General features: G+C 38.7%; 2 protein-coding genes across 4 annotated transcripts in view; one reads left to right on the top strand and one right to left on the bottom strand.

Moving 5' to 3' along the window:
* rab43 (RAB43, member RAS oncogene family) overlaps positions 1-7103 on the top strand; it is a 122391-nt gene extending 115288 nt beyond the window's left edge. Inside the window, exon 3 of the mRNA XM_059944087.1 lies at positions 5640-7103. Within this exon, the coding sequence (XP_059800070.1) occupies positions 5640-5650 (11 nt within the window). The 3' untranslated portion in view covers positions 5651-7103. The remainder of the gene's footprint in view (positions 1-5639) is intronic.
* Positions 7104-8491: 1388 nt separating this feature from the next.
* On the bottom strand, positions 8492-18464 carry cnbpb (CCHC-type zinc finger, nucleic acid binding protein b). 3 transcript variants are annotated; one of them, XM_059944088.1, is made up of 5 exons: positions 18329-18464; positions 13822-13955; positions 12860-12922; positions 12586-12784; positions 8492-9468 (listed from the first exon to the last, which is right to left on the bottom strand). In XM_059944088.1, exons 2-5 carry the CDS (start codon positions 13940-13942, stop codon positions 9351-9353), a joined length of 501 nt encoding a protein of 166 aa, XP_059800071.1. In that variant the 5' UTR covers positions 13943-13955; positions 18329-18464; the 3' UTR covers positions 8492-9350. The 3 variants fall into 3 exon arrangements, with proteins under 3 accessions (XP_059800071.1, XP_059800072.1, XP_059800073.1); XM_059944089.1 differs by having other exon boundaries at positions 18258-18404; XM_059944090.1 differs by lacking the exon at positions 18329-18464 and adding an exon at positions 17588-17610.
* Between the last annotated feature and the right edge of the window lie 839 nt (positions 18465-19303).

The following is a 19303-nucleotide window of genomic DNA, read 5'->3' as shown; positions in this document are numbered from 1 at the left end:
CGAAGTTGATTGGCTGTGCCGTGTTCTTTACGTCAGCTGTCAATCTCCCAGAGCCGGCGGGGACAGCGGAAGTTGTAGTTTAAACGCGCTTTTCGTTTGAGATCCTGACCGCTTTCGACCCTTTGTGCTTCAGTCTGATCCTTCTTCCCAGATCTTGGCGTTGCTTAGGGTACGTCACAGACCCCTAAATCCTTTTAAAATAATTCTGACGGGTATCTCTGTCGTTAAGTCCCTTCAGAAATCCCGGACTCTTCTGTGTCTATCTCTGAGCGAATTGCCTCCATTTCTGTTCCTTGCCCATGCAGGGTTTAGTCCTATTTATTCGCACTATAAATTCTAGTGCCATGTTCTTTGTTATATGAGTTAGCGACGACTTGAGGTGTCAATGTTGTAGACACGATGATGAGGTCGCAGGCGACACTAAAGTTGGTAGTGCAGTTGATAGTGAGGAAGATGGTCTTTGTTAAGAAGCTGGTAGCATAGCGGCCAACTTTGCAGAAGATATCAACAGAGATGGAGGAACAGCTGCTATCGTGGAGGCAGGGAGTGTGCAGAGGGAATTGCACAGGCTGGGAGAGCGTCAAGAAGTTGCAAGTAGTATGAGCGAGGTTTCGCACTTTAAGGGAATTCAGATTGAGGTGTGAAGGGATTTGGGAGCACAGAATAGATAGTCCTGAAGAAGGGTCCCGGCCCAAAACGAAACGTATCCATATGCCTGACCTGCTGAGCTCCTCCAATATTTTGTGTGTGTGTGTGTGTGTGTTGTTTTTGGGAGTCCTGGTTTGGGATTTCCTTAAGGCTAACTTGCAAGTTGAGCGGGTAGCAAAGAAGGCAAATGCGATGTTAGCTTTCATTTTGAGAGGATTAGAACAGGCAACGGTAGCATCAACGGGACTCTATTCCAGATCGGTGCGACCGAGTTCAATTCCGAAGTCATCTGTAAGGAGTTAGTTCACCCTCCCCGTGGAATGCGTGGGATCTCCAGTTTCCTCTCATCGTCATATGGTCATTGCAAATTGTCCCGTGATTAGGCTAGGTTTACATCGGGTGTCGCTGGGCGGTGTGGCACCGGAAGGCCTATTCCGCACCGTGTCTGAATGAAAGGGAGGCACTGCTGGACCTTTATAAGGTGTTGGTCGGAACGCTTCTGGAGTATTATCTGCAATTTTAAGTTCAGCATCTAAGCAAAGGTCTGTCGGGCGTGGAGAGGGTCCTGAGGAATTTCACACGAATGGTCCCAGCAATGAAAGGTTTAACTAGGCAGAGATAGCTATGTTCTTGATTGGCAAGTGGTTAAGGGTTTCAGGGAGAACATAGGACAATGGGGTTAGAAAAGAAACCAACCATGATGGAATGGTGAGCCGGCCTCGATGGATCGTTAGCCTTATCCTGCTCATATTGCTTATGGTAAGATGCACAAGAGTAATGATGGTCAGAGAACTATCAGGTGGAATTTAATCCTGGAAAAAAAATGGTGTGATTATGGTGATAAGGAGTAATATGGATAGAATATAAACAATATACAAAAGGACCCTAGAAAGTACTATGGAGGAGATCGTCCGACTATACATGTCCAAGGTTTCCTCAGCTTGTCAAGGAGCTGCAGATAGACGGGTTGGTTAAGAATGCTTATGGGATACTGCATTAGCTGAGACATAGAATATAAGAGCACAAAGGCTATGGTACAGTTATATAAAATATCATTTACGCCAAGCAAGGATACAATTGTTCATAACTCCAAGATGTGATAGCACGGGTGAGGGTGCTGAGGAGATTTGTCAGTTGTAGTGCAGCTTCTTGGCCTGAAAAAAAAAGACCCTCCACAGATGTTGGTTAACCTGAGTTCTTGCTGACTGGGTGGAGCATCTCTGCTGGATAGGCTGGTTTATTTGTTTTGGAGCAGAGAAGGCTGACTAAGCTGTACAAAAGTATGAGCTGTGTAGATAGGTGCGATAGTCATAAACTTTACCCCTTTGAAAAATTGTCTATAAGCATGATTTGGACAGGATTTGGGCTTTTTTCCCCCAGTCAAAATTTATCTGCCAGTGAGATGGAGACAGGTACTCTTGGCAACTATTTAGATAAGCACTTGAAATATCATTGCATGGAAGGCTCTGGGATGAATGCCGAAAACACAATTAGCATAGCTTCTTAATGGCCGGCATGGCCATGGTGGGGGGGGGGGGGGGGGGGGTCAAAGGGCCTGCTTCAATAATAAATGACTTCCTCATATATGCACAGTATATCTTCATTAACCATTCCTCTGAGCTATCTCTATTCCAAATCAAACAAGCCAGGCCTCTACGCATTGTTAAGATTCTCCAGCTGGTTGTGAAAGTGCAATTCCTCTCCCAGTCCCAGGCTGCTATAAATGAAAATTCAGCTAATTGAAGAATCTTTAAGTGTTTGAAATGTTAACTGTGGCCTATGTTAGCTATCAAGGCCATTTTTATTTGGAATGATTTGGGAGGCAGTAAATTAAGTTAATATGAGATATGTTGACTGGAAGAATCTACTTCCCCTACCAGGAAGGTCAATAACCAGACTTAATGTTAAAGAACAAGGCATCGAGGTAAATCTGAAAGGCTATGGGAAATGGAATTTTAGTTGACTGATTGTATAGCTCTTCCCAGGATCCAGCACAGCTTGTTCAATATAAATCACTGAAGTAACCAGAGATAATTAAGAACTGAAGGTAAATAAATTCTTTACCTTGTATTTCTGGTGGATAAAGGTTTAGTCTTCCTGAAATAATTGTGAAATGTATAAAGCCAATAGTGTTTTTTTTGTGTTCAAATGCATTCCTGCTTAATGAGCCTGGTACCTGGAGATGATCCAGGCTGCCAGCAGGTATGCAAAAGTAAGAGGGAAGTCTGCGCAGCTGTCGTTTGTCAGTCTTGCAGCGGCAGTACTTGTGTTTAACTTCAAACATTATCATGGATCTGCTCTATAGTGGGTCATCATTTTGAATTGTGCTGTAAATTAGAAAACAAGGTCAAAAAATTAATACATTTATTTTTATCTGGATTATTATGAATATGAACACTCGGTATGTGGAATCCCAGCTTTATTTAAAAAGGGAATAAAAGCAAGACAGTAACATTGAACCTTTAAACACTTGCTTGGCTACAACTGGAGTATTGCGTGCGTTTTGATGTGTGAAAAGTAAATAGAATTTCAGTTATGGAAGCATATTGGATAGGCTGAGGTTTTAAGAGTTAAAAGTAGGGAAAATTTTTTTGATCGTGGCAGGTTTATTAAAATCAGGAGGTTTAAGGTGAGAGGAAGAAATTTTAAAGGGGATTTGAGAGAAAATTGTTTTTCAGAGTATGTTTGATATCTGGGTCAGAAGGTGGAATCAGATTCAGTCATTTCACTTAAGTCAGGTAATTACAGACCATTCATCTAACTTCAGAGATAGGAATCTGAAGGCCAGGATTAAGCTACACTTGGAAAGGCAGGGGCTGATCAGGGAAATCCTGACTGATAAATCAAGAGTTTTTTTTTTAAAAAAGGTAACAGAAGTGCATTAACAAGGGGAACTGAAGAATAACTTTTTTCACTAAGTAATTGGAAACTGGAAGGCACTGGATATCAGGGCAGGTGAGAAGTTTGTGTAGGACTCTTTGCTTCCAGTGACCACACCACCATTAGTTTCAAAGTAAATATTGAAAAGGATAGGTTGGGTTTGCAGGTTGAGATTCTAGATTGGAGAAAGGTCATTTCTCATCGTATCAGAAAGGATCTGGCAAGTGTGTATTGATACATTTTCTGTACTTGCTAAGTGAGAGGCCTTCTAAAGTGAGATTGAGAGTATAAATTTTGTTTGTGCTTGTTGGAATAACAGGTGTAGGGAACCTTGGTTTTCAAGAGATAGAGTCCCTGGTTAGGGAAAAGAGAGGTGCATTGCAGGTATAGGCAGATGGGAATAAATCAGGTGCTTATGGAGTATAAGAAATGCAAGAGAACGCTTAAAGAAATCAGGTGGACCAAAAGGTAGCATAAGGTTGCCTTAGTAGACAACTCAAAGGAGAATACTAAGATTCTACAGATGTTCAAAGCAAAAAGATTGCAAAGGTCAAAGTTGGTCTTCTGGAAGATCAGAATGGTAATCTATGCAATGAGCCGAATGAGCTTGATTTCATTGTTTAAGATTAGTTTGGATTATAGGGGTATAGAGGACTATGGTCCTGAAGCAGGTCAGTGGGAGACGGCATCTTAAATGGTTTGGTATGGACTAAATGGGCTGTTTCTGTGCTGTATTTTTTTCTGATTTTGTGGACGATGGATGCAGAGGCTCTCAAACTATTTAGGAATTTAGACATGTGAATCACCAAGATTTGGATAGTGGTAGGCTAAATTAGTATATATGGTGGGTCAAAACATCTTTCTCTGCTGTACGATTAGATAGCCTTAAATAACAGCTTGAACTCAAGTTCATGTTGAATTTTCATTCAACTTTACACATGCATACAGCTAAACAAAACAGCACTCTGCAGCAGCCAGGGTGCTAAACAATATAGTGACACACAGCATATAGTTACAAAATAGCAAATGCTCAAGTGGCATGGACTGGGATGTTGCCCTAGAGCCACGTTCCTACAAGAACATGCACACAGTTCTGTGTCTCCTGTAGCCAATAGCAAACCAGCTTATCTTCCAGGGATCACATAGCAGAGCAGCACCAACAGGACAGCTAGCCTACAGAGGCCAGTCTCCAAGTCAGTATGGATGCCCACTGCATCTCTGTTCACTCCCACATAGCTGTAACCAGAGTGTAACCAGAGATAAATAACAAGCTTTCATTAATACAGAAAAAGCAGAATATTAAGTGAACTGTTCTGATTTGATGTTATTTCCACAGTTGGATACTACCAGAAGAATTTTTCTACTTGTGAAGTGATGAAATTTGTAGCAATGCGTTCAGTACTTCATTATAGTGTCATTTAATATTGATTTGTATTTTGATATTTTGCCATACAAGGAACTGGATGGCTAGTTTTCTTTGCTATAATTTTTCTAAGTAATCACTGGCAAACCCCACTATTTTATGAATGTATTGACTTTTGACAATGCAGCTATTCTATCTAGGAATATTGATACTTTACTGCATTAATCTGCCACAGTTCTAATCATGCATCCTGATCCCATTTCTACTGTGCATTTGACTGGATGTCCCGAATTGTTCACCACTTAACCTGTAGACTTATTGAGTCTGTTACCATTGATTGGAAAACAAATGGGAGTATTGCTTATGAATTGAAACATTAAGTAGCCAACATTTCAGGTTTCTCAGTCATTTAAGCTTTACAGTAAAACCAAATCTGCATTATTCATGTTAATTTTGCAAAATCAGGTGAGTCATGTTGTAAATGATTAAGACATGTTTGCTCAGTTAGGGAAACAAGTGGAAGAGAAACATCTAGACCTCAGTTAAGAGCAGTAGCTCTACAAACAATATCACATCCTAATAGATTTTGACTAATGCACAAGCACAGTTCAAAACTGCTAGAGTACTAATTGTAAGTCAATGCATGTTGTAGAATTAAGTAAATTTGCCCTAAGGACACAAATGGTTGTGATTATATACATTGTAGTTTTCACTGTAGTTGTGTAACACTAATGCAATTATTTTTCAGATTGGACTTAGAAAGTGACTTCATTGAAGAAACTTGACTGCCACTTAACAGGACCTTATTAAACAAGACAAAATGGCACATTCATAGGATATTTCCGTGTGAAAACTCAAGGCACCAGATGATTTTGTTCTAAAATGAACACATTAATTTGGCAGCTATCACAAACTATCCCTTAGCCATAGATTTGTATGGTTTTGACACATGGATTTATGTGGACAATATATGAATGTTTAAAACTTGCAAAGGAATTGACCAATAATAAAGAAATAAATATTTGTATATTTCCAAATTTAGACATTCTTGGGTCAGATTTACTTTATTAATTGATGACTTCCATTAAAAGAATTTGCCTCCTAGGCTAGGTGATCAAAGTTGACTTAACTCTGCTCATTAATGTGACAACTTATTTTTAGATCAGTTACAGCTGTTTCTAGAGGTAATTCTGATAACTGAACAGCATACTGTCAAGCCAAATTATTCCTGATATTCTTAAACTTTACCAATGAACTGTAAGAAATTTCATTTGGAGAGCTTGAGGGTAATTCAGGGATGAAAGCAAACTGGTAAAGGGTGGAAAGCAGAGAATGAAAATTAGATTAGAGAAACATGTTTTTAAATCATCTGCCACATTGCAAGTTTTATTTTCATCCGAATTGTTATTAGGATAAATTACATTCAAAATAGGTATTGTTAAAGCATGAAATCCCCTGACTTACTGCAAGTTGTACACCAGATGGGTATTGTAAGTATTTCAGCTTTATAGTTAGAACACTACAGCACAGCAGATCTAGTACATAACTATTAATCTCCTTAGTCCAATTGACTTACACATATAACCATATTAAATCTTTTAATTCTGAGTTAGGCAAAAGCAGTCCCTTTGTTTAAATGATGGGAGGGGTATGGAGAGCTATGGTCTTAAGTAGCAATTGAAGGAACTAAGCAAGCATTTGTAAAACAGGAGAGTGAAAGAATGAGATTGAACTGGTTTCCAGTGAAGATCTACGATCAGCGAAAATCCAAATGAGTAGTTTCTTTGCTACTGTGCTATAGGACACCTTGGCTCCCAACTAATAGATCCAGTAAGCTACCTCTCGGTTGGCTGCTTTTGAGGATATCTGGGTGCCAGCAGCAAAGCTAGTAATGTAACTTGTCTAAATGTCAGTATCCAATAAAGTTCCAAATATCACCCAAGCAGTTATGAAGGCTGAGTCAGTTGGAAGACTAAATACTCAATGACACTATATACTCCTAGATGCAATACAAATGCACCATTTTAACTTATGTACAAAAGCAAAATAAGGGGAACTGTGAATGATACATCTGCTGGTTAGTTCCAAAGGGTGTACTCTATACACCAATTCCAAATGAAAGTCATCAGGATCAACTCAGTAATATGAAATTATGCTTGCAAGTGCACCTGGAGATTTTAGTCTGAATACTTCCTCCATCGGATAATGAAAATATGCTGAAAATAGAAAACTAAAGTAACATAGAAACAAGATTGTTGTTCATCAGTTTGAAGAAAATCTAGAGATTGGAAACTACTACACATCAACCAACTTCAGCAGCAAAAACTGTAGTGCTTTCACAAATGAGTGAAAGATCTCAATGGACAGGGAAGTACAACAAATTTGCTGTCTTCAAGGGTTATGCATTCTGGAAGATGAAGGTCAAATAACAGATAAAAGTTTGAATGAACACACTAAGGCAAATAGATCTAGTACTGCAAAATGCCAACCCACTTAGTTGTCACCCACTTATACTACTGTTATTGGTTATGCATATTCCCCAGATCAAATTACTTAAGCTCAGTTACTAATACTCAAAGCTGTTCACCAGCTGTCTATTTACAGTCCACCTTTAAGTTTGGTTCAGCAAGATTGAGACTACTGTATGGCCAATCTTTCCTATCCACCACTTACTGCCACCATGTTGAACCCTTGTTTACCAAGGCTTCAAATGCAATACACAGCATACTAAAATTATAATTTTCAAAAACGGCTGCCTTGTAGTTGAACCATAAATAAAACAGCTTACTGCCAGCACTGCAAGACTACAATTTGAGTGATGCTAATTGAACCCAGCTGTCCAGAGTACTCAAAAGGCTTCCTGCTTCAATTCAGTGCGAGCACAATTTTCTATCTCCAATTTTCCACACTGGTCCAACAAATACTTAACAAAGGCCACTCTATTCTTCCCTCACCAAACTATTCCATTTTTGACAGTAAATACAAGAGCAGTGGCAAGTAATAAACAAATGCTATTTTGGCAGTACTCTGGAAAAAGCAGCTGAACAACTACATCAACCTTACAAGTTTCATATCTCCATAATGGGGTGAAGGCACAGCTAAAACTGCTTTTCTCTGATAAGCAGATTTGGACTTCCAAAAATTTCAAATTGTTTATTCCCCTCCATAGATGTTGCCTGATTTGCAAGTTCCTTCTGCAATGGTTCAATTTTAAATAGTTGCTTAACTCTATCACTGCTTAAAAGTTTATTTGGACAGTAAATTATTAAGTAAAATAAATACTGCAAGGGTAAGTAATATTACCTCAACTTCTGCTAAATTTCCTAATTTCTTCAGAGGACAGTTAAAACATTTGGCAAAATTAATAAGGTAACAAACCAAATCAGAGCACATATACATCTAAAGTAGCTTTCCAAATGTATTCGACATTTGAGTTAAGGTGCAAAAATGTTAAGCAATATGCACTCATGGAAATACCAAAGGCATGCCTTACACTGGTTTCCCTCGACATTGACTCCAGCAAAAACAAAAATCGCACCTTGGTTATACACTATGGAATTTAATGAATTTTAGAAAGATCACTCAGACAAGCTTTTCCCCTTCCTCCTCCAGCTTTATTGATAGTTTAAATTTAAAATTACATTTCTATAGTTCTAAGACTTCAGTTGCTTTTACCTTGTCTTAAAAAAAACAATTTCAAGCAAATGATTCTCTACAGTAGTCTAACTGTATTATACAAAAATAACATCTTGATTTCTGTGAAAACATTCATTCAACTGTGTAGTTCCAATCCTATTTGCTATGTGTTTCTGTTGTAATTTCATAATGGGTATAATAGATGCTAAACTACATTCAAAAAATTTAAACCTCTGCTTGCACATCTGTATCTCCAATACCAGCTCTGGTTTCAGCTACTGTAAGCTGGTTACTCCTATGCTTCAAAACCTGTCTTTTCCCGAACCATTGACAGGTCTGCTTGTTTAGCTTTGTTTACTCCCACTTAAGTTTACTGTACGTAGGGCCCTGATACAGATGTTGGTTTGTTTGATGAACTGCTCCCAAGGTCAAACAATTCAAAGCCAACATTTCAAGAAATCACATGCGGAAGTTTCAATGACACTTCCAGGTTTGGTTTCCTCTCACAGAATCATTTCCAGAACCCAGAAAGGGTTACTGATCTGACTCATCTCTTCCCACTCATTAATCCCTATACACCAGTGGCATGGAAAGGGGGTTCTTTTACAAAGCATTATACATAACACCTCTACCAAACTAAACATAAACATTTGTAGTTAAATGCAGAAAGTCAATTTCCACCCCTTTCCTTTCACATTTTCTTTTTGAGTAAAGCTCACTGGCCTGGGACTAGCCTCTATCTGCCAACCATTGGCCAGTGAAGAGGATTCAGAGGAAATAATACAACCATCAATCAGAAAAGGAGGGGGCGACAATGCAAGGTTTAAGCTGTAGCCTCAATCGTGCATTCCCGTGCAAGATGTCCAGCTTCACCACAGCGGTAGCAGTTTACTTCACTGGCTTTGCTGCAATTGATGGCGACATGACCAGTTTCACCACACCTGCAAGTTAAACAAGATTTTACATTGAGTTGTAAATTGATTACAATAGGTCAACTCAAGTTTAATGTTTGAAATTGTCATACACTCCGAACTCTAATTAGTCATTAGCAAATACAATTTGCACATAATGCTGAGCTGTATCTGGAGATCAGCTTGACCACTATACCAGATACTGAAAATTAGAAATTAGTACCAGAAATCAAGAAGTAGCTCCTTGTAGAAAACTTCAAATTCTCTCAAAGGTGGCATTAGTGACCCAGCGAATTGGTAGGATTTAAAAACTTGTGACAGTATGTCTTCTTCAGTTAGAGTTGACTGGGTCTACAAAGACAGGATTGTCTCACCACTGGAATTCACTCATTCCTCACACTACTCAAGTTCTTGGAGACTTATTGCATTTTATGAACAGTTGTTCATATGGAATAATTAGCATGTCTGGAATTAGTGTTTAATGGAACACCAATCCCACCTACAAAACCAAGTGGCTGCCCAGCCCAAGACCACACTGCAAATTAGAAGGAATGCTTTTTAAACTATGCCACACATCATTCTAAGACTTCAAACAATGCAATTTATGTGCACAAACACATCTTTGAAGAGGCCATTAAAGAGTTAAAGGATTAAAGCAGACAATTGTTGCAGAGTTTAGGAACTGGTGACCTCTCATAATGCATTATGAGCCATTTCAGCACCACACTTTAGAATATTGGTCAAGGTTCCTTGCATAGCCCTGAAGGACCAGAGCCTCCCACAATTTAGCAACTCTCATTGAGAGCAGATGGTAGAAGACTCGAGCTGTGTGAAGATACTGTACGTGAGTTTATGTTCAAAAATCATTGCCTTGATCAGAAGATGCATTGAAAGGTAACAGATGACCTCCTGTGTTTCATCCATTATATAGGTCACATCTTTATCACCCGGTGATAAAGAATAGATGTATTTGTTGACAGAACCAGAAGGGATTGGTTTAGTAGTGGGAAATGGTGCACAACAGGAAAAATTATAGGCAGATCAGTTCCACAGAACCTAGATTAAAAGCCATGCATAATCAGAAAGGAATTTTTTTCTATATAAACACTGCACATTATTTTACTGTCCCATGTTAAGTCTTACCTTAATGAGGAATTCACAACAAGGAAAATAGGGCTTGAATTTCATTTTTGGCTCAGTATGGAGGCAGCATTTTTAAGTTTCTGGTCAAAATAAACTCAGACATAAACTGATTTCTCAAAAAGCAAGTTGCCCAATGTGCAAAACCACATTACCTTCCAAAAAGGTACTGCTGTCACAAGGTTACCACTAATCAAGTTGAATTGATCAGTAACCTGCATGTAATTTTTGAAAATGAAGATTCCGAATACTTACGAATAGAACGACTAGTAAAAATACCCCTGAAAAATTCAAGCCCGAATATCAGTTATCACCTGATACTGATATTCAAGACTTGAAATGACATTGAAGCCACTGTTAAATGACAATAGGTGAATTTATTTTATCCAATGTGTTCAATGTGTTAAAATATTTCAATCCTAATGCAACAGTATCAATTAACTCCCCATTGACCCCCCCCCCCCCAAAACTCCCCTTGAGCCAACATCAGATTTAAAATTTTGGAGGCACAAGTACAATTGAGACCTCATCATATATTCAGACCTTGGAAACAGTTATCCCAAACACTGGAGAATATAATCTTTAATACAGTAATTTGCAAAGACCAAACCAAGTGCTGAAACAAGTAGGTTGTTAATAAATTTGGTACTAACATGGATGTACAATTGCTGTGATGGTTTATAATTTTCATTACAATCTTGAGTAGAAAAAAAGACAAACGCTAGATAAAAGTTGACAACAGAAAGTTATGTTTTGTAGATGTAAGATTTTTAATATTGGTTACATGAAACACCTAAAATTTTGCTGAGAAACTCATGACAAGAGGTAAGCCAAGCTGATTTCCATTTTTCCAAGCTTGATACAAATGCAATGTCTAATGTGCACAAGATAACAGTAATTATTAGATCACATCCAAAACATTTTATCATAGATTAAATTTGAGGTTCAGTATATGTCAGTTCATTTTTATTGTATTACAAGTGACCGTGCAATGCCATAGCCAACATTACCCAGTAATCTTCAAGCACTCATGTATGCAGTACTTGTTAGTTATTTAGCCCAGTTGGTTGAGCTGCAAGCAAGTTGCTGCATACTGTACACCCAAACAAGTTCTACTTTAGTTCCTATATTAACTTGAGACTGGTACCAAAGTTCCAGCAAGAAGCCTGAAAGTGTTATACCTTTCCTGTAACTTATTCTTATCAATTAAGATTTTTTCTTTGAAAGGCTCATACAATTTGTGGTAGCAAGCAATGAATGGCTGGGCCACAAATAATGGAAGCTCCCAGGATAATAGTTGGTCCAATCAGCTAGGATAGCATTATAAACAATGGCATTAGTCTCAGCAATCCAAAGTCAAATAGTAAGGGTTTTCTTTGGTGGAGGGCAGTGTGAGATAGACACTGGCACCACTTATGCACCCAATTACTTCCAAGTAAAAATCCCTTGGGTTCACCTGCGTAGATGTTGCTTCAGGAGAAATGTGTTTTTGGAACAGTCTCAATATTAAGGAATATAAATGGAAAAGTCATGTGCTAAATAGAGCAAGGAATGGAATTTTAGCCTGGTAGGAATCCATATTGACAGCAATGGCAGAGCTAACATTGCTCCATCCAAGAAAGCTTTGTTTCATCCATAATACAAAAATAGTAACCCAGTTTATTTGAAGTGCTGAAATGCCCAATGCTATTCTAGATTTAGGGTAGGTAAACATGCAAATGGGTAAAAGCCTTCATACTCTTTATGTAGCGACACTGCAGAAATGTTTGTAGTTAGCCATGAAGCAAGAAAATGGTCATCTGCACTGCAATTTGGGCTAAATGCGGAGGACAGAACATAACCAGTACTTAATGATAAAATGCAGCGCCACAAACATGCGTTGCATAACTTGAAAAAAAATCACCACAAAATCAAGTCAAATATTGCTAACTGCAGAATCATAGGTCATCTATGACTGAACAGAAATTAACAATGGACTACAAAAAAGGCCGGTCATCTGCTCCATACCTATAGCATTTGACTTTAGTGCAGTCCTTCTGAATATGCCCAAATTCTCCACAAGAATAACATTTCTGCTCATCAGCATGATCACAGTCACGGGCCAGATGTCCAGGTCTGCCACAGTTGTAGCAGCACTGTTCTCTCTCCTTCTTTGGCTCCTTGCAATCTTTGGCAATGTGGCCACCCTTACCACAGTTGTAGCAAGCTGAAATGTGACAGATGATAAATTATTCAGAAGTAGTTATTTTACAACATACTAAAAAGAAGAAAAAATATTTACCATCTTCTTGGAGCTCACAATCCTTTGCAAGGTGGCCTGATTCACCACAACGATAGCAGATATCTGTAAATGGAGCACAGTTTAGCTCAATAACAACTCTACCAAATATTGCAGATTGCAACACTAATTTCTTCAATTCTACTCAATTGCATATTTTCTGCACACTGATCATAGAAAAAGCACAAATTATTAAAATTGCTGGAAATACACAATTCAGACACCTCTCAACTCAATGGTCTAAACAAAAATATTAAACCTTCCCTTTTCTGTAAATGTTACCAAATGTGACACTTCAAATCTACAAAATATCTGAAATATCTTGTGGTTACACAGGGGATTCCAATCTATAGAACATACTGAAGTTGAAGTAGTTCCTTTGAAACAAAATGTCCATTTTCATTTCCGGTACTTTGGTGATAATTTTCTTGAATCACACTCTCAAATCACTTAAGGCAACAATATAATTGATAGGGAATCTGATCAGAGGTGACTTTACAATATTTACCTTGCTAACCCATTCTGTAGTAAGGGCAATCTAATGAAAACTGGTTGCATGCTTTAAATACTTAAAGGAAATCAACTCGTGGCCTCAACCTCCTAATCATGGCAGCAAGATACCAACTTACATTTACAAACCTCTGCAATGAAGGCCAATGTGCCAATGGAACAGATTTGCCACTTTCATATAAATGCACGTTGGTAGAATAACCTATATTGTAATATTTATAATTCCAGCTCCAATTTCAATTACTTACAAAACAGTTTTCTACTCAGGGCATAGTAATTAGAGCTATTAAATCAAAAATTCATTATTTCAACTCAAGTTTTCCCCCCATTAAAGATTCTAGATGTAAAATTATGAACTGGCCAATTTCAAATGAGATTGTTTAAAACTACAAATGCATACAAAATTGACTCTTAAGCATTCATGCAATTTTGATAATTCCCATTTGCCAGGTTACCTCTTGCAGCAGTGAAGCTTCCTCTACCCCGTCCACGAATACGACTACGTCCAACTGCACTTGGACACTCCCGTGCCCAGTGCCCAACTCGTCCACATTTAAAGCACTCGTTGCTGCTCATGATGAAATCTAATCTGAAATGTTATGACATTAAAAACTGTTCAGCGTTATACCAATGAAATAGTCACCACTTGAAGTGGCAGCAAATCTGAAGTTAGCCTGCAGTACATTTCTCTAGCATTTTAATCACTGCACACAATACACTTTATTCAAGGCTATGTGCACAATCTTACTTGAGTAAGACCCAAAACACAATTTCCCTTCCTTAAAATACATGTTGGATTTGGGAACAAAAACAAAGGAAATGAATCAGTTAAGTGAAACTATTTAGTAAAATAATAGCTTAGAGAACAATTCATAGGATTCAGACACACTACCATATACGTGAAGCATCCAGTCCAAAAATGACACTGCTTTAGCTTGACCTTTCCCAAACTATTTATAAATAAGTGATGCTCTAATAGGAGTCAACTTAACAGACCTAGGGTATCAGGTAAATAGTGAACCTCATGGCTCAGTTGATGACATTTCGTGTATTGCTTGAAACTCACAAGAAAATTTGAAAAGAGCTGTGGTATAACAATGTGGAAATACTGCTAGTTTAGCACCAGTCTCATGCATACAATACCCGAGGTTTATTTTACCCATTTTCCGTGAAATGATTTCTTCAAAATATACAAACCAGCTTGGATTAAACTATGAAAAAGGACAAAAAAAAAAGAGCAGCTAATTTATAGGATATATAACAGCTATTTCATTTCAATGTGCTGTTTAGTAGGAATTCAATTATTGTTGCATGTACCAAGATCACGCAAAACTTTCGTATGCTGCTCATACAGATCAAATTGATATGTAGCACATTGCTGGCCAAAAATCACCCCTAGTGTAGCCGAGTGGCAGATGAAAAGTTTGAGTGTATAAGATAATGGGTTACAGGAATTAGGCAAGGCAATGAGATTGAAGGATCATTCTGATAGAACAAAGTCAATAAGCCAAATGGTTCCTGTCACAAGAACAAGAAATGCAAAACTTGGGTCTGAAGTCTAAATAAATCATCTTTGGGGGCGTTGCTTATAAGGAAAATACATTGAAAGGTATCTCGGACAGGAACAGAAAGCATTCAATGAAAAAAGGCACCAAAGTTGAAGAAAAACAATATTCCCTCAAGACAAATCCCTAAAAGGAAAAGGAGGCCATTGGTTGATAACTATTAATACATGGAAATAACAATCCAATTGTCAAATAACAATAAAGACCACAAATGGCACATTGGTTTTATTGCCAAGTTGGATTTTGGACATAGCAAAGCTTGTAACAATTGTATTGGGTGCTGGCCACACGATATGCCCAAGAAATGTAGCATTGGAAGCAGACCAAAAGTAACTCAGTCCAATTCCTCAGTTGAGAAGGCTGCCATATTAAGAGTAACGGGTTAGGTATGAGTGCTTTGAAGTTTAGAAGAATGAATTATGATTTTTCTACAATACACGATTTCAAGCCACTGATCATTTAAAGCCAAGGGTGGTGAACCTGTCTCAGCTGTTAGAGATGATTGTGTATTAAAAACATTTAAAGTACAAACTTAATGATCAGCAAATGATCATATTAAATAGTAGTACAAGTTTAAAAGACTGGGAAGCAAACTCATTTTCTTGTGCTCTTTTCACCTCCATTCTGTATTACCCACCTTTACTTTAATCCAAACAATACCAGCTATCACTCAAGGGTGAAATGTAAGCAAAGTTCCACAGCCAAGGGCCTGACAACTTTTTCAAAACTTAAAGCTGATACACAAAACCTGTTAGATGAAAATGATATTCCACATCAAGCAGAAACACTTTTGCTTTCATCCAACACTACCAAAAGGCAAAACATGGAAAAGTTTAACTACACATCATTGTGATTTAGCACAAAAATCCTGTGAAATCTATTCTTTGTGTCCTTAAGCTTTATTCCCTCATCTGACATTTAATTCTGAAATTGTGCTAATAGAAAACAAAGATAAATCAAATTGTGTGACCTTTCCTCTTCCTTTTATGTAAAAAAAAATCAGACTGCACATTTCAATGTGATCCTCCAGACTTCTCTAATCTTACATACCATGATCATCTACAGTGGCTTATAGGCCCTTTCACTGTCATTAACGCTACAAATAAAAAAAGTCATTTAGATCATAATACCATCGTTAATTCCAGCCACAGTTGCAATTAACTGTGCTCATTTTTGGTACTTTCAACATTAGTGATAAAGGCTTCCTTTCCTAACTCATTATTCAGGTTATGTTATCTCATTTTCCTCAGACTCCAAAAACTGATCATTTCTGGCTTACATTTGAGACAGTCAACTTTGGAGGGTTAACATCCCAAAAATGTACCATTCAACAATTGGAAGTTACAAAAAAAAATTGGGTGCAAAATAAAAGGTGATTGCTGTACAAGCCTCAAATTATGTTGCCAGCTGGCAAGTTATGAGGTGAGCATCTTAACTATGAAAATGCTTGTAGAGATGTTCCTGTGTATCAGTAGCAACTAGTTAATTTTTTTTTAAAGTCAAGATGTTTTAAATTTTGTCTTTGGTCCTTTCCAAAGACCAAGCTTAAGTAACCCAGCTGCCATTTAATTAAAGAATAGCAGGTAGCAAAATGATGCATGGCTACATGGAAATCTGCCACAAGTCACTTGGTTTTACAAGTGCCGCTGAAAACCTTGACAACCTTATGTGCACAGTATATTGTATATGGAATGTTCTTTTGGTTTATTGTCCCAAGCAGTGGCAGAATTGAAGCCCTAGGGAGATAATCATATGAACACAATCCACAGAAATATAACTGAAAGATGGCACGATAAAATAGAAAGCAAAAGATTACAAAATCCAAACCAAGAAATACTGCAAATTAAATGTGGTGCACTGTAATTTGAAATTAATTTCTATTCACGAGTTAATTTTGGGTAAGTATCCATCCATTCTTAGACACAGGACAGACATTTTTAAATACAAATGGAAGAGTTAGAGAAAAATAAACTGCTATATTTAATTAAAGGAGCATTGAAAAAATAAAGAGTACTTATTTGTGCTAGCTGAATCCCTGCACACTTTAGGAAACAAACTGTGGACATGAAAATTGCATTAGAAAAGAACCCCAAATAACTTCCCCATGCAGACCAATTTGAACTTTTCCCATAGAACAGTCCAACTAGGTTTTAAAATTATATTCCAAATAAAGGCACAAAAATCAGCTACAGAAAGTACAACCTGAAGCTGGTACCAGAGACCAAAATGCCTTTTACAGTCATGTTAATTTATGGAGCTTTGTAAAATATATTATCCAATTTGCTTTTTTGAGTGCACATTAAAACTTCTCAGTGACCCCACAATAATTGTAATATAACAGCACTACCAAATACTAATTTGTACTGCAAGTCCGTAATGACATACTACACTTGGTTTACATTGGTCCCACCTCAGATTACTGCAATTAAATGACAGTCTTCATATGGCAAAGAGAGGCAAAGAGAAACAAAGATAAACCTCGAATAAAATTGGTAGTTGCCTTATGGCTCTCGTGAGATGAAAAAACTGTACATCATCTGAAACCAGATAAAAATCATTTCACAAATTAAATGTTTGTACTTATTTGTTAAGTATGCAGACTCCAGCCAAACGTCTGGAGCACGTTTTATTTTAACCTATTAGCCATGACACTCACCCACGTGGAACATTTCAAGCCCCACTCCCTTTCCCGCCAAACGCAGGTTCATTCAATTTTCGGGTTAAAACGAGTTTTGAGGAACGACTGCGCATAGCGTTTTCTATAATGAATAGTGCTATTTATTCCAAAGATTTATTTTAAAATGGGGATGAGGAAAAAAACCTCAGCGCCAGCGAATGCAGGGCCTATCCGAACGACTCCAACCTGAACGTTTCTAAATCCTGCTGGTTCGTCATAAAGTATTGCGGCACCGAAAGCCGTCCCGGTTCATGACTGGTCTCGTCCTCTTCACGTGTGAGAGTGAGCTAGCCCTGGTAAGGACAGACTCCACAGGTAAGCTGCCGCACACTATCCCGCTACACGCACTGAGGCCTAAGAGCGCAGGAGCGCCCTGACTCAGGCGGCCTTCCGAAGTAGGCGGTAGTCAAGTCGCTGGGCCAACGCCGGAGGCAGACCACGAAGGCAGGGAAGGCGGAATTGAGCAGCCAAGATCGAAGGGGGGAGGCCCAGGCTCCAGCGGGCCCAGCAGCCTGACGCCCAGGCCGCAATGCGCCGTCAGAAATTCACTTGTTTACCTCAGCACTTCTTCAGCGTTTAACCCTTGGGAGCCCACCAGCACACTTTAACCCTTGAGGCAAGGAAAGGGAGCAAGCCCGCTTCGCCACACCTGTGTCAAGTCCGGCCGGCGTCTGTCCCCACTCAACCCTCGCCAGCTCCAGCGCCGCGCCCCACACTCACCGCCCGGCTGCCTTCACCCCGACTTTCGCCTTTCCTCGCTCCGTAGCCTCATGCGGTTTGCACACGACCGTCTGACGAAAAGTCCCACCCTCTGCACACGGCACACGCTCCACCGCCCACCAATCAATCCATCCCGATGCCAAACGCCGCGTTGCCGATTGGATAGGTTAAATGCCACTCTGCCTATCGTTTAACCCGCCCCCCCGAGCCCGACACGACCAATCGCATGTCTTAGCGCCTGTGCAGTGCGAGTAATATTTGGGCTGCTTTCAAATTCCTTTAAGGTGAGTGCTTGTCGGTTCATCCTGTTTGTGCATTTAATTCTTGTATCCTGATGGTGTAAGCGAGAAACGTAGTGCTGTTCTCGTAGAATACTTTCTTTGTGCATTAGCCATAGGTCCATCTATTTTAAAACTCTGATAAATATCTTTGTCAAGTGGGTACGCGTTGAGTATCGGGGATTGTGGCTCTATTGAGTTTCAACGAGGTCCAGTTTGAGAGGGCGGTGGGCCAGATTATCACCCCTCTCTCCCAATCGCGACTCTATAATTATGTTATGTGGGAATATAGCCACTGTATCTATGTCATTTTGCATTCAGATGGTGAAATTTAGAAATTTATTAGTCAACTTTCCGTGCTGTTATACGGTTGACTGGAGGTTAGAAGGCGGGGCAAGTTTCTTTTAGGGGCGCAGAGATGATCTAGACTGTATTTGAACTAATTATATCCTTTTTTGATATAATCAGATAATTGATATTATATTGCCGCAGAGTAGTTTCACGAGTACAGACTGACGATATACTGGCAGAAGGATCTTGTAAAGTGTATTCGACGGGTTCATAATCTCTGAAGTGAGTTAGGGTGTGCAGATAGATACACAGAAGGTGTCACAACCTCAAAATGTGAAATTTAGTGAAGGATTCTTCACAGGCAGCCTCTGAAACTTTCTACAAAATGTCCCAATCTAGAGAACAG

This window comes from Hypanus sabinus, chromosome 19 (assembly GCF_030144855.1).
Source record: "Hypanus sabinus isolate sHypSab1 chromosome 19, sHypSab1.hap1, whole genome shotgun sequence".
NCBI classification, from domain to species: Eukaryota; Metazoa; Chordata; class Chondrichthyes; order Myliobatiformes; family Dasyatidae; genus Hypanus; species Hypanus sabinus.
Note: the sequence above shows the minus strand (reverse complement) of the source record. Positions and strands in the feature narration are given on the sequence as shown.